Consider the following 21,506-nt stretch of genomic DNA (forward strand, 5'->3'; position numbering starts at 1 on the left):
TTAACAAATTTTAAATGATTAATGAAGGAATTATAATGCTTTGACTTATTGTTTAATATCATTTACAAGCACAGTAGCTGTATGATCTATTTCTGTCCGTTCGCATCCCGTCCCTTTGCGCCCCCTGGCGGCTCATTCACAAACTGCGGTCATACACTAAAAACAGAGCGGCACCTATTTCAAACGGCGGCGGTACCAGCCGCGGCGTTAATAGCCACTTTGAACTCTCACCTACTGTATGTGTAAGTCGCTTTGGATGATAGCTAACTGTACTGACATGCTTGACACAAACACTCATCTCACAAAGATCCAGAACTTACTCTTCATTCTCGTACAAGTACTTCACGATCACCCAGGGCAAGACAAATATCAGAGGGGCACCTGAGGGAAAAAAGAGGGAGAGAGCATGTTACACGAGGCATAAACCATCTGCCAGGCTCTGTTTGGACATGCTAGATCTCGGTTAATGAGTTCAAGAGGTAAAAGCGCTGAACTTCTCACCCCAGCCGATGCTCAGGTAGATGCTCAGGTAGTTTCTCTCGGTCAGGACAGTGACAACCAGAAGGCTGTGCAGGTAAATGCCCTCCACCAGCAGCCAGTAGCTGTTCGCCAATATGCTGTACTGCATCATCACTACCGCAACTCTGCAGCCCACCGCTGTCTGGAAAACGCATGCATTCACATGTTTCATGTTCACTTAAAGCCTTGAGGTACATTTTAACTTGTCACCTCAATATCTGTACTAACATGCATTTCAAAAATATTGGCCGATATTTACAAAAGAAGAGCACATTATTGTAGGAAATAATTCATGAAGACTAAAAGCAATAGTATGAGTAATTTACAGTTGACGTCAGAATTATTAGCCCCCCTCTAAATTGTTTTTTTCTTTTTAAAATATTTCCCAAATGATGCTTAACAGAGCAAGGACATTTTCACAGTAACTCTGATAATGTTTTTTCTTCTGGAGAAAGTCTTTTGTTTTATTTTGGCTAGGATAAAAGCAGTTATATATTTTTTAAACACCATTTTAAGGGCAAAATTATTAGCCCCTTTAAGCTATATCTTTTTCGATAGTCTATAGAACAAACCATAATTATACAGCAACCTGCCTAGTTAACCTGAGAGAGAAAAGCTGAGAGAGAAGATGGGCCTGATGAACTCACATTTCTCTAGCTGAGGTCACACTAAAGTTTGAGCTTGCGAAATGTTGTCGTACTGCGCTGTGAAAAGTGGCGGAATTAAACAAGATGATTAGACATTTAAAAAAGCAAGCGATTGCTCCATATTTAAAATTTCTGTATAGAGAGGTCCTTGATTGATCTCACGCAGTCAAGTGATGCAATTTCGCAGGACAGAGTTCACCAAGCTTGAACTTTCCAATGCTGCGATCTGCGAAACTTGCGTTTCCAGTCTGTCGTGTGCGTGTGAATTGAAGTCTATGGGGAGAAAAGTCCAGTGTGACCACAGCTTCTCTTACCTAACAGACCGACCTTTTGGCTTTGACCTTTCAGCACCCAGATTTTGACTTTAAAGGTGAGGGGTTCTTGTTGAAATATTGGAAGCTTATCCTTGGGATAATAGCACATCGCCCGGCATTCTCAGACACACGTGTTGGTTTTCCAATGTGACTGCAACGGGCTCCCAAGTCTTTGAAGAGGAAAATGATAGCACATCTCTGAGGTTATATATATTTATATAAAATTGTTTGGCGTTTCATTACCTCTCTTTTATTCATGTAATCCTTTTATTACTCATCTTTATTTCGCATTATAAGCCTTTTACGTAATTTTGTTGTATTTCGATTAATATTGTTCACGAGCATGATTTTATTATTGTCTATTATTGTGATGACTGATATCAGCTACGTGTACCAGCAATAAACAGTTGTATTGCTTGATTAGTATGGTGTTTGGACTGTTATTGGTGCTTTCTCTTGTCAATTATCACCACATTTGTCTCACTTGCATTAAAAACAAAACATACTGAAACCTTTTTAGTATGCTGAAACATTTTACATACTAAAATTTGGAGCATACTAAAACAGTCATTGAGAGTGCAGAACTTAATTACATACAGGTATATAAGCATTCCTCTCAGCAGTGTGGACATCATCTGGATAAGCAAAATATTAATACATTACAGCGAATGTATTTCCAACTTCTTTTTTGCTTAGATCAAAAAAAATTCACTTTGAGTATATCATGTTAATGACCGACAGAAGTAGGAATGTGAGAACATTCACAATGCTGCAGCTCATTGAATGGCCACTACTAACACGATTTTCGGAATTCTACATATAGGCCTATATGTTAGTAATACATCATAAAGAATGACAGCGTGTTATTGGACCTCGTTTTTAACCAGCCACTCCACCTCCAGTTCAGTGGTGATGTCCTGGCCAACAGGGAAGGTATCAGGTCTTTCCGACAAGGCGTCTTTGATGAGAATAGAAGAGGCGCGCAGGATGAAGGAGGCAAACAGGTTCATGTGGATGTTGTTTCTCATGCAGTGCAGCTTTCTGCAGGATCAAAGTGCAATGAATAAACAGTCAGAAAGCATTACGCTGTTCACACAGAGAAGCCTGAACACTAGCATAAATCCAAAAACTGATGCAAAGCACGTTTTTTGTTACCTGAAGGCCACCAGGATGCTTAGCGCCAGCACCAGCGCTCCGAGAGATAGAGAATATCCAACTGTGTACATGGTGCGAAACTGACGGAGGATCCGGCCATAGTGTTGCTGCACACAAACAAACGCATACAGTTAATCGGATCAGATATTGATGCAAAAACACTGGCCATGTATATGCATTACATGTTAGCAGGGCTTGACATTAACTTTTTTGATTACCAGCTACTTTGGCTAGTAGATTTCCAACATTACTAGCCACTCGCCATGTTCACTATCCACACTTTTCTTGTTGGGAGAATATATTTTTTATGCATGCATTTGACTTTGACATGCTAAAATAACTTGATTTAGATCAGGGGTGCTCAATCCTGTTCCTGGAGATCTACCTTCCTGCAGATTTCAGTTGCTACCCATATCAAACACACCTGAACCAATTAATTAGGACCTAAACACCACGTGATAATTACAGGCAGGTGTGTTTGATATGGGCACAAACTGAAATCTGCAGGAAGGTAGATCTCCAGGTACAGGACTGAGCGCCCCTGATCTAGATGGTGGCTGTTTCTCAATATGCGTTCTTCAGCGGTCTAGCGTCCTCGTGCAACATCATCATCAGCTGCCTAAGTTCAGTTCCAATACTCAAGACCGCAAGTACGGAGGACGCGTGAAACTTCCCGGATGTGATCTTGATATCGAGGAAGCACTGATGCAGACTTATCACCGAACTCGCTCTGGAAGTCCCAGAAGTCATTGCGGCTGGAGGTGGGAAGCGCAGCATTTTATTTAAATTGATTATTAAAGTTCAGAGATATCACTTATTTACCTCAGGAGTTTCCCTAAATGAAACGGTGAAAGTAAACATTAACATGAATATCTTAATAAAGGAATAAACACATTAAGGGTGTTTGTTTGCTGAAATTCATATTAAATTTTGTTTTATTTATATTGTGCAGAGTATATTTATAATGTTTTTATGCAAAGTATATATTTTGAAGAGGGGGAAAACAATACATTTTTGTACGAGTGTTGTTATATTTAAATAATTTCCATTTAAAATGCGTGAAGGTCACGTGACCATCCCATTTGCATGAATATTACTGCCATGGTTATTGTCGAACCCTGCTTTTAAGAAAACTACACTTTGTAACAGATTTCCAACCAGCCAAAGTGGCTAGTGGAGGTGTCTGTCTAACCTGCCAGAGCTGAAATCTACCCGCATTTGGCGAGTGTTAATGTAAAGCCCTGCATGTTAAGCAACTGATTTCTAACTTATGGAAAAAGTATGTATTGTAGTCTCTGAATAAACTTTTAAATCAAAACTTTAATGTATTTGTTTGTGGGATGGCATGGAGGCTCAGTGATTAGCACTATCACCTTACAGCAAAAAGGTTGCTGGTTTGAGTCTTAGCTGGCATTTCTGCGTGGATTTTGCACGTACTTTCCATGTTTGCATGGGTTTGCTCCAGGTGCTCCGGCTTCCCCCAAAGCCCACAGACATACAAGTAAATTAAATAAACTAAAATTGGCCAGTGTGTGAATGTGAGATTTAATAAATTAAATGTTATCTGTTTATATTTATATAATTATATATAATTTTATTTAGTTTATATTTTTATTTCCATTTAATTCATCTTTTAGCCAGTGAAGTAAAAAATTTAGAGCATCTGCTCTGTTTGTAAATATTTTTGACAAATCAATTATGATTATTTTGTACATGTTTATGTCCACATCATGCTGTGTTTGTATGTGTGAGAGTCAGAGTGAGCGAGCAGGCACATAGCTCATTAATATTCACGACTGTTCCAAATATGGTCAATAAGGACCTTTTGATTTTAGCGCTATTTTATAAGGTAAAAACTGAGCATCAAACTGTTTCTGGAGAGGTTTTGAACTTGGCTAAGCCACAAACCTACTATGTAGATAACAGAGAACAGTATGTCACCTTTAAAACGGTGCTTTAAAAACATTAGAATGCACTCATGGTTTTAAAAAATCATACAACCAAGCACATGTGCGAGAATATTATCTATAATTCATTATCTTTTTTTATCTGGCAGTGAAGTGCGGTAACACACTGCTAAGATGGTGGTGGCCACTATGATATGTATATATGCTCTTCACAAATACTATGAGTGACATCACAGACACTACGTCCATAGTTTTCTACAATCTTTGCATATATTTCATGAATTTTAAACTCTTTTTAACACTACTTTGCCACAAATGAGTTTGCAGCATTTCTGTAGGTTTCAAAGAAAACATGTTTTTGACCTGACAAAGGATATAGTCTCCTTCCAGACTTGAAAAAAAGTTTTGAGCACTGTTATTTTTTAAAACATACAGATTTGTAATCACACGCTAATTCATCCAGCATTTAAACAGTGCCAGTGTTTCTGACTTACTATGTTGTCACGTGACAGACATTCACTGGCATCCTTCTGCTTGCTGTACTGTCCGTCTGCATCACACTCCACATGCACAAGCCCATGCCGGACTGAAGCACACACAAAAAGAGAGCCAGTGACATTACACAGTGTGCATATAAGAGAATAATAAATGGAGTAATATAGAGAAAATTGTAAATTTAAAGTGTAGCCACATTAATAGTAAATGGAGTGCTATACAGAAAATTGTAAATTTAAATTGTAAATTTAAAGTGTAGCCACATTAATAATGTGTCAACCCATTAATTTATTTGTATTTACTCATGAATATAGGTAAACTTCACAAGACATGTCCTGGCAGAAAGTTCACCAGAAAATGAATTGTTTTTTGCAGAAAGAAGCCTATTATTTGCCCTTTTGTTTGCTTGTTAGTGCGTTTTATGTCATCCCTGCATGTGAATGCAGTGCAAGTCCAGTACCACACTTTATGCTTTAAACCATTTTAAGACACACACACACACACACACACACACACACACACACACACACACACACACACACACACACACACACACACACACACACACACACACACACACACATTTATATATTACATACACACACACACAATCTGATTGGCTGACAAGAGCAACTCCTACAGCCTCCTTACCCTTCTGTATTACTCCGCCAACATAGAGTGACAGCAGATTAATAAACTTACTTCAGTTTGACAACATATTGCAGCCGTTGGACAACAGAATGTACTTTTTTTAAGGCAAGAATGTAGTTGTTTAGATTGCAACTATGCAATGCCATCCACAAGATGTCAACAGAGACCACATAATAAGCCCTTTGAAGAGAACAAACGTAGTGTAATTTTAAACTACAGCTGATCATATCATTATAAAACTGGTTAGTGTCTTTCGAAATTGCTGTCTAAGTTCTTTTGTATGTTGTAGTGCTGTATTTAAACTATAGTAATTGTAGTGTGTTGAGTGTGAGAGGGGCTCACTGTAGTTCAGTAAACAAAACGAAAGAAAAAAAATGGCCGCATGTGTTTAGTGTTTTTCCTTATAGCAAACAATTTAATCTTAATCTGGTAGTGTTTGCTAATCTATTAATCTGGTGGTGTTTGCATTGCTTTAGCTTTTTTGGGCTTAAATATTGTAATATCTCAATTGCAACAGAGAAATACTGGGAAATATCTCCGTAAACGGATGGAATTTCATGATGTTCAGCCTTATAATCTTAAAATGTGAGCAACATCACCTTTTTTGTCATCACTTTAGATATTATGCTATATATATATATATATATATATATATATATATATATATATATATATAGTCAGAATTATTAGCCCCCTGAATTATTAGCCCCCCTGTCTATTTTTTCCTCCGATTTCTAATTTTTCAACACATTTCTAAACATTATTTTTTAATACAGTATCTCTAATAACTGATTTATTTTATCTTTTCCATGATGACAGTAAATAATAATTCACTAAATATTTTTCAAGACATTTCATACAGCTTAAAGTGACATTTAACGGCTTTATTTTGTTAATTAGGTTAAATAGGCAGGTTAGGGTAATTAGGCAAGTTATTGTATAATGATGGTTTGATATAATCAAAAATATATAGCTTCAAGGGGGTGATATTTTTTACCTTAAAATGGTGTTTAAAAATTAAAAACTGCTTTTATTCTAGCTGAAATAAAACAAATAAAACTTTCTACAGAAGAAAAAAATATTATCAGAAATACTGTGAAGACTTCCCTGCTTTGTTAAACATAATTTGGGACACATATATATAAAAAAAGAAAATTCAAAGGGGTGGCTAATATTTCTGACATCAACTGTATTTATAAAAATGTTTAATATGTCTACATAGTTACTTATGTTTATTTGAAATATATTAAATATTATAAATACTGCTTTGGTAACTGGCTGAAATAATAAAGTTATTTTCAAAATGATTTTTTTAAGTAAAAATGTTAACTACAGTAACCCCCTGTTCAATAACTATTGTACTTTGCTACTATAGGCAATCATTTAAACTGAAATAGTTTCAATCATATTTAATTTCAAACTTGTTCAGACGAAAACAGCTTTTATGTTTGATTTTTGCTCTTGTGACAAAATGTAAACTGTTACACTAAAAGTTAATGATTTCTAACAAACATTTTTCACATTATACAAACTGTGAATGCTAAATAGCTCCAACCCCAATTATCGTTTATATTTTTAAGAGTAACAATAGCGTTGATTATGAAGTAAAATTTAACGTAATAAATGTGAATACTTCCAGTGCCCTTACCCTCCTTGTGCCAGGGCAGATACCATGGACAGGCCACACTCACTGTAGTGTTGGGCAGGGCATCAGGCCAGCAGGCATACCGGTCAAACGTCCTGTTGCACACCACACCTGAAGAGCAGACATTAATGTTACCTTCTCTGAGTCTCTGCATGCTGTGACCTGCAATCTGAGGTCTGCTCAGTGTTTCCTAACAGCACTGTGACTCACACTGCTCCCTGTGGAAAGAGGCTCAGCAGCTCACCTGTCATCGGTGCTTCTCTGCTCATATTTCGAAAACATTCATCTCGGTACATCATCCATCTTTCCATCATAGTTTTGAGGGATACAGCAGAAGACACCTGTAAAGTCCAATCAGGCAAAGGTTAACAGTAGCTATGCTTCCACCCACATATTTTGATGCACATTTTGTAAAATCAAATAAAATACATTTTGAAAATGTGCATAAAAAACTAAAATGGATATAAAAAAGCACATCATGTTTATCAAAAAGATCATGGGATTTTGTTTAAACAGATCATGTGATAACAAAACTGGGCATGATGGAATTTGCCAAACCAGCAGAGTGACTACATAGCACAACATCTGAAATGTTGTTTTTGTTGAAATGTTGTTATTCTGTCCTAATAGCAACTGTAAAGTCTGCACCCTCTTCTGGAAAGCAGCAGCTCATTTGCATTTGAAGCAGCACACACACAAAAGCTGAGTATTTGTTCACCTAAATATATTAAACTGACAAGGTATATTATGTCAAAGGACCAATTACTTATTTTTCATCATATAATAAGCAGCATAATATGTCAAATTTAGGGTTCTATTTTAACAATCGCAAAAGCATTAAGGGCATGTCCGAATACACTTTTACTATTTTATGGATGGAAGAATACACTTTAACAGGGTTGTGCTTATTCTCTTAATGAGTTATGGGTGTGTTTTGAGCATAACCTGCATTAAACCAATCAGTATGTCATCTTACATTCCCTTTAACAGTAAGTTGCGTCGCACCATGGCGCATTTGCTATTCACATGACAGACTTTGTAAGTGGAAAAACTGAATGCTTTACACTAGCAAGCAAACAGCTAAACAGACCATCTGCAGCGCAAAGATAATGAGCCTCCTCCATTCGGTCTCTTTACTTTACTTTTACACTACTTTAGAGAAGTAAAGGGAACTGACATTTTAAGATGAAATCATTTGGTGGCAGGGCTTTTAGCTGCATAGCACCACAGTTATTCCCTGTTATAAAGTTATAAAGAATTCCCTGCTTTTAGATAATTATCAGGCGGACTCTATTTCCAATTTAAAAATCCCAGGTTAAAACCTTCCTGTTCAGGATTGCTTTTAATGATTTTTTGGTTTAATATTATGTTAATTATTCTTCTGTCTTGTATAATGTGCATGTGACATATTGTAAGGTGCCCTTGAGTGCACCTATAAATAAAATTTATTTTTATTATTATTATTGTTATTATTATTATTATTATTGTTGTTGTTGTTGTTGTTATTATTATTATTATTATTTGATGAGCACAAAGATTTATTTCCAAACTATTTCTAAATTCAGTTCTAATTTCGGGTGACGCAGTGGCGCAGTAGGTAGTGCTGTCGCCTCACAGCAAGAAGGTTGCTGGTTCAAGCCTCGAGTGGGTCAGTTGGCATTTCTGTGTGGAGTTTGCATGTTCTCCCTGCATTCGCGTGGGCTTCCTCCAGGTGCTCCGGTTTCCCCTACAGTCCAAAGACATGCAGTACAGGTAAATTGGGTAGGCTAAATTGTCTGTAGTGTGTGAATGAGTTTGTGTGTGGATGTTTCCCAGAGATGTTTTGCGGCTGGAAGGGCATGCGCTGCATAAAAAAACGTGCTGGATAAGTTGGTGATACATTTCGCTGTGGCGATCCCAGATTATTAAAAGGACTAAGCCGACAAGAAAATTAATGAATGAATGAGTTCTAATTTCCATCAAACAAATAAATGAACAATAATAATGAAGTTTGATCAAAAACTGGGTTATATCCAAACACACATCCTATTCTCATTCCCCATATGATGATGCATACTCTCCAATACCCGAAAAGTGGAATGACTTGCTTTTAACAAAACGAATATAAATATGCATATAAATAATAAATAAATAATACTGCTAATAATAATAACATTCTACAAATGCAAGTTGTCATGAATAAACTAAAAAAAAAGTCCCTTGAGATGAAGGCATAGAGGCAGTGGTTTTTATATTTATGTAAAAAATAATACTTTTTGTAACAGTTAAATCCTTTATTTTTTCATATGTAAATATATTTGTGTATTGTTGTACATCCTGTGTGTATTAAGCAATGAGTTTTGAACCAGCATTGGAGCACAGCTACTGCACTCTGCGCTGGACTTTAGACCCGCTTTAGTTGGTCAACGGCACCATCTATTTCAGTTCTTCAAAATAGCAATGCACCAACAATGCGCCTTAACACACCTACTTTTTAGACTGGAACACCAACAACTCCACAAAGTGGAACAAATGGATTTATATCCAAACACACATGCTATGCCTTATATGTTCCAAAACCTGAAAGGTGGTCAAATCTAAGCATGTTAAAAAAAATAAATAATAATTAGTATTATTATATATATATAATAAATATTACTAATATTAATAAGAACATTATACAAAAGCAAGTTGTCATGAATAAATTAAAAAATATTTATGTAGAATGTAATAATTTTTGAAATATTTTATTCTTTTAATTATTTTTTATCCTGCATGTTTTAAGCAATGTGTAAGCTATGCGCACAACTAATGCATTCTGCACGGCACTTTAGACCTGCTTTATACTGGACTATTGTGCAGTATATTTTAGTTCCTTAAATAGCAATAGACACGGTGAAGAAAACTCTGCAGACATGCACTCGTGTCTGTATGCAGAAATATCACTGTAACAGCCGGAAGAAGAGGAAAAGTCATGCCAGCAGGTCAAATGGGCCACAGTGAGAGAGGGAAATGAAGTTTACTTTCATTCTGTCAATCACAGTGAAATAGGGGCTTCTGCTGTAAGTCTTGGTGAAAGACTATCCAGCAAACACATACACAGTAAAATTGTGCATAGTTTCTGCGTTTTTAAGTAGTTGCAGCGTTGTACATACTCACGCTCGCCTCCCTTGCCATAGTAAGCTACGTCGACATAGCGCATATGAGATAAACAATGTCAGTACATAATAACTGGTTATGATTATTACTGAACCAATACCGAATTGTCCGCATCTGCATTGCTGTGTACCGAAGAAACAATTAATTTTGACGCCCTTAGTGGCTTACATGTCAGCCTCATCTCATAAGGGAGTGTAACTTTTTCATGTTTTGTCAGCTTAGTGGCTAACATGTCATCTTGATCTCTTGAGGAAACGTAACTATTTTACATTTTACAATTTGTAACTTTTTGATTTAGTGGCGGATTATATGAATTTGTATGATCTAATGCATACAGTTTAGTATGATTTACTAAAAGGGTGGGATGAAGTGCCATACCTCCTTTTTAAAATCATTCATTTTCATATGACTGAACTTAAATTCGTATGAAATAGCCACAAAAACTGATAAAACGGAGAATAGTTACGTTGCCTCTTGATATCAGTCTGACATTTTAGCCAATAAACTGACAAAACGGAAAATAGTAGTATCCTTGTGAGCAAAGGGTGACATGTTAGCCACTAAACTGACAAAATGTTAAGTAGTTATGTTTCCTTGTGAGATCAGGCTGGCATGTAAGCCACTAAACTGACAAAATGTAAAATCGTTACATTGCCTCGTGATATCAGGCTGACATGTTAACCATCAAACTGACAAAATGGAAAATAGTTAAGTTTCCTCTTGAGATCAGGCTGACATGTTAGCCACTAAATTGACAAAAGGTAAAATAGTTACGTAGCCTTGTGATCTCAGGCTGACATGTTGGCCACTAAACTGACAAAACGGAAAATAGTTATGTTTCCTCGTGAGCACAGGATGACATCTTAGCCACTAAACTGACAAAACGTAATATAGTTAAAAAAATAAATTCGTGAGTGCAGGCTCACATGTTAGCCAATAAACTTACAAAAACTAATACTAACTGAAAATACTAACTGTATTGAGTGTGTATGTGAAGTTTACTCTCAAAATACCCCCAAAATAACTATGTATCTTTAAAACTCCCCCTTTCAAGCTTTGATCTAAACTTTGCTGTTTTAGTGACTGTCACTTTAAATTCAAATGAGATTGTGCTCCCAGCCTTAATTAAAAAAGGGGGTGGAGCAAGTAATGCTTATGTGTCAGCATAGCAGCAGATTTACTAACAGTACTGATTTACTGAAATACAAAAAGTTGACAACAGTGTCAATTTCTACATCCTAAAACTCCACATTTATAAAGACTTAGTCATGTGAAAACAATAAAAATAGAATTAATTAATTTTTACTATTAAAGGCTGGCTATATTTTACCACAAAACTGTGTTTAACCCTCTGGGGTTGAAGACCATGTATATGCAGTTTGACCTGCTGAAATGAACTTAAATTACACTTTCAGTTTTGATCGTACAGATAAGATCAATACATCAATTAAATCTGTTATGTGTCTACTGCTTGTTGTGTACACTCAAAACAACAACAAACATGTGTGCTTTTGCAAAATAAGGAAAACAAACAGTGTAGGCAATCTCTCTTTTCTCTCTCCTTGAACTGCTTTTAGAAGCGTGTCAGTAAAATGCGCAGAAACTCCACGGAAACCAAACGCACACAGATGAGACATGCATCTCTAGAAAGCTTGAAGTGTCTACTTTTAAATGTAGCTATGCATGTTGAAAACAAACATTGTTTGATAAAGTAATGAAACCAATGCTTTATCTAGCGTACCCTTTATAAAAGTGATATTTGCATAAGAGGTCCCATTTACAATATTACCATAGAATAAAAGTCTCACATTCAAAACTAACTTTTGCCTTGAGAGCCTTGAAAGATGATGTACATGTAAAATGCGTACTTACATTAGAACTGAGCATACATGAAAATACTATTTTTCGTGGTTGGTTTCTTTAGTAAAAAAGGCTAGAGAGATTAAAACTATACCATGGTATAATAGTCATACTCGTGCGCTCAAAACAACAACCCGCGCCCTGGAACGTAAATGGAAAAAAACTAATTTAGAGGTCTTTAGAATTGCGTACAAAGACAGTATGTCCAGCTATAGGAGGGCTCTAAAATCTGCCAGGACCGAGCACCTGCGCAAACTGATAGAAAATAATCATAACAATCCTAGATTTTTATTTAACACCATCTCTAAATTAGCTAATAATCGGTCATCCTTGGAACAAACTACTCCACCGCAAATTAGTAGTGATGACTTTATGAATTTTTTCAGTAATAAAATAGAAGGCTTTACACAAAAAATAGGAGATGCCAAACTTTCTGCACAGGCTTATACTCCAAATCCTGTAAATATTTCATTAAATCATAATAATAACCTACACTGCTTCAACATCATAGAACATGAAGAGTTAGTAAAAATTATAAATAGCTCTAAACCAGCTACGTGTATGCTGGACTCAATTCCAACAAAATTACTGAAAGAGCTGCTACCTGCTATAGGAGAACCTCTTCTTAACATTATCAACTCTTCTTTATCTATAGGCCATGTTCCAAACTCTTACAAGCTAGCTGTTATTAAGCCTATTATTAAGAAACCGCAACTAGACACCAACAACTTAGCTAACTATAGGCCTATTTCAAATCTTCCATTTATGTCTAAAATACTAGAAAAAGTTGTTTCCACTCAATTATGCTCTTTTCTGCAGACGAACAATATTTTTGAAGTGTTTCAGTCAGGTTTCAGGGCTCACCACAGTACAGAAACCGCCTTAGTGAAAATAACCAATGATTTACTCTTAGCTGCTGACCGAGGGTGCGTCTCGCTATTAGTTTTACTCGATCTTAGTGCGGCATTTGATACCATTGACCACAATATCCTCATAAATCGCTTAAAGTCTACAGGTGTCCAGGGACAGGCTCTACAATGGTTTAAGTCATACTTAACTGACCGCTACCAGTTTGTGAATCTTAATGGACAGCCTTCACAAATCTGCCCAGTAAAGTATGGGGTGCCTCAAGGATCAGTTTTAGGCCCTTTACTGTTTACAATTTACATGCTACCTCTGGGAGACATTATTAGAAGACATGGGATCAGCTTTCACTGCTATGCAGATGATACTCAATTATATATTTCAACTAAACCTGACGAGACGTCTGAACTTTCTAAACTAACTGAGTGTATCAAAGACATCAAAGACTGGATGACCAACAATTTTCTTCTCTTAAACTCCGACAAAACAGAATTATTACTTATTGGGCCTAAATCTTGCACACAGCAGATCTCGCAACTCAATTTACAATTAGAAGGATACAAAGTTAGCTTTAGCTCTACTATAAAAGATTTGGGTGTCATATTTGACAGCAATCTAACTTTTAAAAACCATATATCCCATGTCACAAAAACTGCCTTCTTTCATCTGAGAAATATCGCTAAATTACGAAATATGCTATCCATCTCAGATGCAGAAAAGCTAGTCCATGCTTTTATGACTTCGAGACTGGATTACTGTAATGCTCTATTTGCTGGCTGCCCAGCATCCTCTATTAACAAACCTCAATTAGTTCAAAATGCAGCAGCCAGAGTTCTGACCAGGTCTAGAAAATATGATCATATAACCCCAATTTTATCCTCCCTACACTGGCTGCCTGTTAAGTTTCGTATTGAATTTAAAATATTACTTCTCACCTATAAAGCTCTAAATAATCTAGCTCCTGTTTATCTAACCAACCTTCTGTCTCGCTACAAACCAACTCGCTCTTTAAGATCTCAAAATTCAGGGCTTCTGGTAGTACCTAGAATAGCAAAATCAAGTAAAGGAGGTCGAGCCTTCTCTTTCATGGCTCCTACACTCTGGAATAGCCTTCCTGATAACGTCCGAGGCTCAGGCACACTCTCCCAGTTCAAAACTAGATTAAAGACCTATCTGTTTAGTAAAGCATACACTCAATGCATCACCTAGCGGGTTCCACACTGGCTTCTACATCTTGCTTATATACACTATGAACAGCAGCTACGCTAATTATTCTCTTTATTCTCTATTTTCACCTGGGGATACTCATCCTGAGGTCCTCAGATTATGCGGAGTCACTGATTGGATCCAAGACCAGCGACGTGATGATCCCAAGGATTCCATATCCGGGACCAGGCCATATCCTGAGCTGCTGCTGCGCTGATGGTCGTGGGGAGTGGAGAACATGAGTCTGATTCCAGCGACACTCCAGGGACAGACGAGTCTTCGCTGAGGCCATCTTCCAGCCTAAACCACGACGAATGAAGTTCTGCACAAGACTTTGGCCAGCGGAGAAATTAAAATGGTCGTGCCCAACTGAGTCTGGTTCTCTGAAGGTTTTTTTTCTTCACTCCCATCAGGTGAAGTTTTTTTTTCCCTCTCCGCTGTCGCCACTGCCTCGCATGGTTCAGGATTGGTAGAGCTACGCATCGATGAATTTGCTCTTCAGTGTTTGAACTCTCAGTAATGATTAAATCACACTGAACTGAGCTAAACTGAACTGAACTGAACTTAAACACTAAAACCTGAACCACACTGTTACAGTTACTGAACCACACTGTTCCAGTTACTATGACCATTTATGTGAAGCTGCTTTGACACAATCTACATTGTAAAAGCGCTATACAAATAAAGCTGAATTGAATTGAATTAAATTGAATATTGGCTGGAAATAGCTGTAATTTCAGCAAACCCAAGATTATAAAATTATGTAATTTCAGAAGCCCAACAGATTATCATTAGCGATAGTAAAAGTAGCAATAGCATTAGTATTAATAGTTGTTTGTTTGACTTCACTGCACTGGTAGACCCAATAACTTGAATTGTATAAATCACTAAGGACCATGGTTTTATGTAGATATAATCTGTTGGAGAAAAACAAACTCCTACTGTACATCTGCGATGACCTAAGGGCACTACTGTGGACTATTTAACTATTGAAACATGCCAAAGTGATATGTATCTCTCTTAAGCTCAGCGAACTGCATTTAATAATATATAATTTATACAAAAATCAATGCCAAATAGGATTTACTCAAGTGCCTGAAAATGCTCATTTATGTTCTTTTAAAATATATAAACTCTGTAAAACATATTCTGTTTGCAAGCATGCTAAACTGTGTTTCTTTTGCAATATGGCATTCAAGCTGCTGTTTGAGAAAAAGTAGTGAGTGACCAGATGTCCAGATACAATCTAAACAGCCATGATCATACCAGACATACTTTATGTCTTGATGAAGTTACAGGCCAACATTTGCCTCAACAATTTGTCTTTAATCTGACTGATGTAATGAGCATGTTACGCTCACATTGGCAATAATATGAGCTAAGAGTAACACTTTACAATAATATTGTATTAGCTAATGCTATTTACTAACATGAACAATGGATTATTTATTCATTACAACGTTTAATCAAATTAGCTAACGATAAGGTAATGGAAATAAAGCTGTTTGTTGTTAGTTTATATTAACTCTAACTAATGCACTAACTTATGTTAACAAGCATGAATTTATATTTTAATAATTTATTAAATCATTTTCTTTTCTGGGGTTACCACAGAGGAATGAACCGCCAACTAATCCAGCATATGTTTTTACGCAGCAGATACCCTTGCAGCTGCAACCTATCACTGGGAAACATCCATACACACATTCACAACGGACAAATTTAGCTTACCCAATTCACCTATACCACATGTCTTTGGACCCGAAGGAAACTCATGCAAACACGGGAACAACATGCAAACTCCAGACAGAAACGCCAACTGACCCGTCCAAGACTTGAAGGGTTGACCTTCTTACTGTGAGGTGATTTTTTTAACCCACTGTGATGCCATGTTTTAATAATGCATTAGTAAATGTCTTATAATTATTAAATGTTGAACAAGTATATTTTGGTAAATACAGTAACTAACGGGAGCTTATTTTAAAATGTGACCGAAATTAACTTTTTTATATAAAAAAGTAATTTTATATATATATATATATATATATATATATATATATATATATATATATATATATAAATATAAAAAAAACAGTTCTGTCTTGTTCTTGAATCTAATTGGCTGATAACTGTGCGATATTTTGCCAGTAACATCACACAAAGGCCTCTTTACCCTTCATCTTTGTGTTTTACTCCGCCCACATACAGGCAGCAACAAGCTCTGCAGTTTGACAAATATTCCTGCTGTTAGACAACATAATGTAGCCTACTTGTAAAGCTATTTTAGTCGAGAATGTAGTTGTTTAGATTGTAACTATGCAGTTTATTTATAAGGATAGTGCCTATTTTAAAATATTTAGCATTTCTAAGAGAGTGTTTCGGTGTCCATTAGTTAAAGACGGTTGACGTTGTCTATCCACAAGATGGCGCCAGAACCGCATAATAAGCCCTTGCTTAGAAGATTAAAACTGTTGTGTGTTTTCTTGAGTGCGAACAAGAAGCTGAAAAATGGAAGCATTGCGGTTTTTAAGGTGGACTGGACAGAGTCAATAAGAAGCTGTGAATAAGAAGCTGGGTTCAACCTCATCCCTCCTTATCGCAAACACAACAGCAGTCTGGTAGTGATTGCGCTACTTTTTTTGGGGGGGGGGTGTTAATTATTGTGATATTGTAACGGTCGCTTAATGTTTGATATGCATTGTATATAAAGGACTTCTTCTGTGGTTGTTTTACCTTTGAGACGCAAGCACGCATGTATGGGAGCTCACTTCAGTTCTGGCGCGCTCTGAGAAGAAAGTGTGATGGTCGCTCTACCGCTGTATCGTTGTTATATTTCAATGAAGTAACATTTTATTTAGCGACGGATGTTTGAGTGTCTGTTTCTTTTGCCTACTCATTGTCATTGACTGGCTGTCACAATCGGGTCTTGAACCCAGGTCTCTGGTGTGGAAACCAGTGTGTATACCACTAAGCCACACAGGAAGTCGTGTTGGACCCAAACGAAAACACTCCAAGAGGGAATCCAGAAAACAAGGATTTATTTAAAAAAAAAAAAAAAAAAGTCAACTTAGATTCTTCTCAAAAATGAGGTAGCAAAACAGACAACTTAGGTTCTTCTCAGAATGAGGTATACAAAATATTCTAACAGTATAATAAACATGTAAAGAAAACACCACAAGGGGAGAAAACAGACAGACAATAATGCAGTCAGCAACAAGGAAAATAATAGTGATGTGACGTTGTGCGCCGAGGCTTCGAAGCATGTATCAAAAAAACGATACATCTCGCAGTGAAGCAGTGTACCGGAGCTTGATTCGTTTTGCCATCATCAAGTGATCAGTGACGTCCGAAGCTTCATTTTCGCCTATACCCACGTGACTGCTTCGAATTTTGATTCAAAGGTTTAAACACCCTCTTAGTAAAGTGTATAGCGAGAGATTAGGCGTCGATTACATACATTTCTACTGTTTCAAGGCACTGCACCAGTCCCACACACCAGTAATTAAACTAAAATACAATAGTAATTTTTAGTAAAAAGGTTTTGAACCATACAAAAGTGTATTAGCGTATTTTTTACAACTATCTTTAAAGAAAACCACCGCATATCTTAGTGTTGTGTTTAACAGAGACTATCTGCCTCCCATGCAGGAATCGCTGGTTCAATCCTTGCTTGGAGCAAGACTATTTGTATTTTGATAAACTTTTGAATACCTTAGATTTTTACTACAGTCATCAGTTGTGTAATGTAATATATCTTGTGTAAAAACTACAGTAATTGAGTAATTTGTTTATATTGCTGTTGTTGTATTAGTACATGAATGAGTTGGTCAGTTGTGAACATTTGACATTATGGCAACACAGTGCTTTCCCACACTGTAACCAGAATAGGTCCTCATCGATCTCTGGTTTAGAAAGCTTCGAGTAACGAACCTTTTTCCGAAACAATTGAGTCGAGCGCTTCACTGGTTCAGAAAGCTTCATTTCACCATCACTAGAAAATAAAACACTCTTACTAGACGTAGCTCAGGAGATCAAGGGAACCGCAAGGCAAGTTCACCAGAGGTGACTCAAAAACCGAGTGAGGAACACAGACAAAGTGACAACTTAAATACACTGGCTGGAACAAGTCACAGGTGATCAAAATTAAGTAAACAAGAAAACACGAGGAAGAACAAAGACAGAGGGGAAACACGGGGACCTCTAGGGGAATGGAGACAAAGTGCAGGATGGTGACACTGGCATGTTTCATTTTTTCCATTCCTTAAAGTCTCTGGGTAAATGATGGGACACCTGGCACCCGTCACAATACCGACGGCAACAAAGAAATACCGTAGACTGTTATAGACTGCAGGGAGATATCTCTGTATACAGATAGCATTTCATGTCCAAACTCAGCCTTATAATCCTAAAATGTCAGCAAAATCAGCTGTTTTGTCATCACTTTAGACATTACGCTATAGAGAATCATTTAAATACTAGCTAAAGTGACGCTGGTGAATTAGCAACGGCTTTTGTTGCTTTGACGTCAGCAGCAGATGTGAATGAATTGCAGAAGAAAAGTAGTTCATTATACAAAAGGGTTTCAGACTCTCCGTGTTTGATTTTCTTATTTATATACATGATTGTGTCGTCGAACTGTTGTCTAAACGCAATATCATACTCGTAGGAGTGAGATATGGCCCCCACCAGTGCTGATATACAGCCATATCTCACTGCTGCTCAGGTGATATTGCTCATACATTTATCCATTTTAATGTGTAGGTAACTGTAATTCCCACTCCTTTCCAGCTAATGGTGATTGCCCTTATTAATTTAGAACGTGTTTGTGAACACTACAAAACCCAGAGGGGTGCAGCCGCATCCCCGGTGTAGAAGGAGCGCATGCAGCAGAATTTTTTCCCAGTGAAACGAGTGCATGCAGGATTGGAAAATCCCACATTCAGAGAATCCTGCAAACTTCTGATCACTTCCTAAGAAGGAATGTTTCCTGACTACAAAACACTGGCTGAAGTGGCGATAGTAATTTCGGTCTCCAGTGTGGCAGCAGAATGCGGCTTCAGCCTCCAGAACAAAATTAAAACTGTCACAAGAAGTCGACTTTCCGAGGCAAAGACAGAATTTAATGACAATTGCCTCTGCATCAGTCTCCCTTGATGTGTTTGATTACGCACAGGCAAGCACCTAGTTCAGGTCGATGTGGAGCAGGAGGAAGATATGAGTTAAGGCAAATCCTGTAGTCCTACAGAACATCGTCTGAATAGTTATTTGTTTAAGTTGTTCTTATTTTAGCCTGAATTATATTTTTGTAATATATTTTGTTGTTTATATCTGCCTGTGTTCAGGCACAAATGGTCATGTTTTAATTCCCTCCGCTGTCAGTTTAAAAAAAACAAATGAATGTACACACACACACACACACACATACATAGGTATGTAGCAAACAAAGTTAACGTGTGTAATCGCGCAAATAAAGAGAGCAATTTTTATGGTCATCTGGTCAGCTTTAGAGAGAGTAATGAAGTAAACAGAGATGATGTCTGACCTGGATGCAGGAGTTGAAACTGAGTAGAGTCAGAAGGAGAACTACTTGTGACATCCCTTAGTCCTGCTGCTGATGGCACTGACGGGAGCCGACGACCAATGGGATATGCGCACCTCATAGGATGACTTCAGCTGACTCCACACAACCTAAAAACACACACAGAACCAAGACTGAGTCACACAGCAATTCCTGACCCTATGAATCAAATGATCACTGCAGAGTGAGGCTTAAAACTTAAATAATCTATCTCTTAAAAAGAGTGAGTCTTGTTTATGTTTATGAATGAAATCTGTTAGTTAGTATATATATATATATATATATATACATATATATATATATATATATATATATATATATATATATATATATATATATATATATATATATATATATACTTACTAACAGATTTCATTCATAAACATAAACATGTATATATATATATATATATAGGCCCTTTTTGAAAATACCGGTAAATTCGATCTGGCTATCTTCCGGAAAGAGAAGATGTAACATTACCGGTAATTTGCCGGAATGCTGCGCTGTGTGAATGCAGAAGGAAGATTGCCGGAAAGAGCGCGTTCACGTCTAGAACGTGCTGACGTGAGACACCTGCTTTAGCCAATCAGAACAGTCAGACGCATTTACGTGCGCGCGGTTTATGAGAATAAAAGCCTTTGAATATTTTTCCAGACACCTTTAGCTGCTAGATGTTAGTAAGATAATGTTTCTATGTTCCTTCTTAATGCTTACTGTGTAAATAATTATCGATAAAATGTTTATGATAATCCGTTGTTTGTTTACCTTCAAGCTTTGCGTGTGCCAGTGAGCGCCCATAGCGCCAGCACACACACATATCATGAACATTTCGACATGCGAAAGTGTTCCTCTGTATGTTTTCATTGGAGTTGTACTCAATACTGATCCATCCAAAGAGTTTGTAATGTGGTCAAATGTTTACAAACACAAGCGCAGCCGTTTAGAGGTAATTTCTGGTTAATGATGTCAGAATTTACCGGCATTTTGCGATGGGTGTGTGAATGCTCTTTTCCGGAAAAATTACGTAACGTCCTCGCCTGTGTAAACAGCGCTTTTTTGAATGTACCGGTAAAGTCGTTCCGGAAATTTTCTGGATTTTTCTGGTATTTATGAAAAAATAACATGATTTCATTCAAGTGAAACATGAGTACACATTGCTTTGCATCTTATTAAAACAACCAAGCCTTAAAATTACATTCTGGACCACTCCTTTAAAATAAAATAAAAAATTATCAATTATGTTTCCATAACCCGCTATTCACATGAACTCTTTATTATTCAATTCCAAAACCACCTCAAGCAAGCATATTGTTTTTTGTGTGTAAAATAAGGGCTCTTTAAATTTAAAATTCAGAGTTTTCTTCACTTGTGTCACATGCAATACTTTGAAATGTGCATTATTAACACAGAGAGATGAAATCCCAGTTATTGGCTCCCTAAATTCACTTCACTATTTGCTGAAAGTGTACAATCAGAAGAGCATTTAGAAACAAATAATTTTGCAGTGAAATGAAGACTGATGTTATG

General features: G+C 36.8%; 1 protein-coding gene and 1 long non-coding RNA gene across 16 annotated transcripts in view; one reads left to right on the top strand and one right to left on the bottom strand.

Annotated features, from left to right (window-relative positions):
* Nucleotides 1-21,506, top strand: part of LOC147846039 (uncharacterized) — a 531,070-nt gene that overhangs the window by 442,715 nt on the left and 66,849 nt on the right. The gene's annotated exons all lie outside the window — the stretch shown is intronic.
* The window catches only part of gcgra (glucagon receptor a), a 213,987-nt gene that overhangs the window by 77,644 nt on the left and 114,837 nt on the right, over nt 1-21,506 (bottom strand). For 8 of the 14 annotated variants that reach the window (XR_015481187.1, XM_087245119.1, XM_087245121.1 and 5 more), the window contains 8 exons: nt 19,944-20,089; nt 7,578-7,674; nt 7,337-7,444; nt 5,037-5,128; nt 2,636-2,742; nt 2,353-2,521; nt 502-661; nt 321-381 (listed from right to left, as the gene is read on the bottom strand). Coding sequence is in view for 13 of the 14 variants with exons in the window: in XM_087245119.1 (XP_087101245.1) it covers nt 321-381; nt 502-661; nt 2,353-2,521; nt 2,636-2,742; nt 5,037-5,128; nt 7,337-7,444; nt 7,578-7,674; nt 19,944-19,997 (848 nt within the window). In the remaining variant the exon portion in view is untranslated. The remainder of the gene's footprint in view (nt 1-320; nt 382-501; nt 662-2,352; nt 2,522-2,635; nt 2,743-5,036; nt 5,129-7,336; nt 7,445-7,577; nt 7,675-19,943; nt 20,090-21,506) is intronic. The other 6 variants (XM_087245126.1, XM_087245128.1, XM_087245129.1 and 3 more) reach the window with 1 other exon arrangement.

The sequence above is a fragment of the Danio rerio genome, chromosome 3 (assembly GCF_052040795.2).
Source record: "Danio rerio strain M-AB ecotype USA chromosome 3, GRCz13ab, whole genome shotgun sequence".
NCBI lineage: Eukaryota > Metazoa > Chordata > Actinopteri > Cypriniformes > Danionidae > Danio > Danio rerio.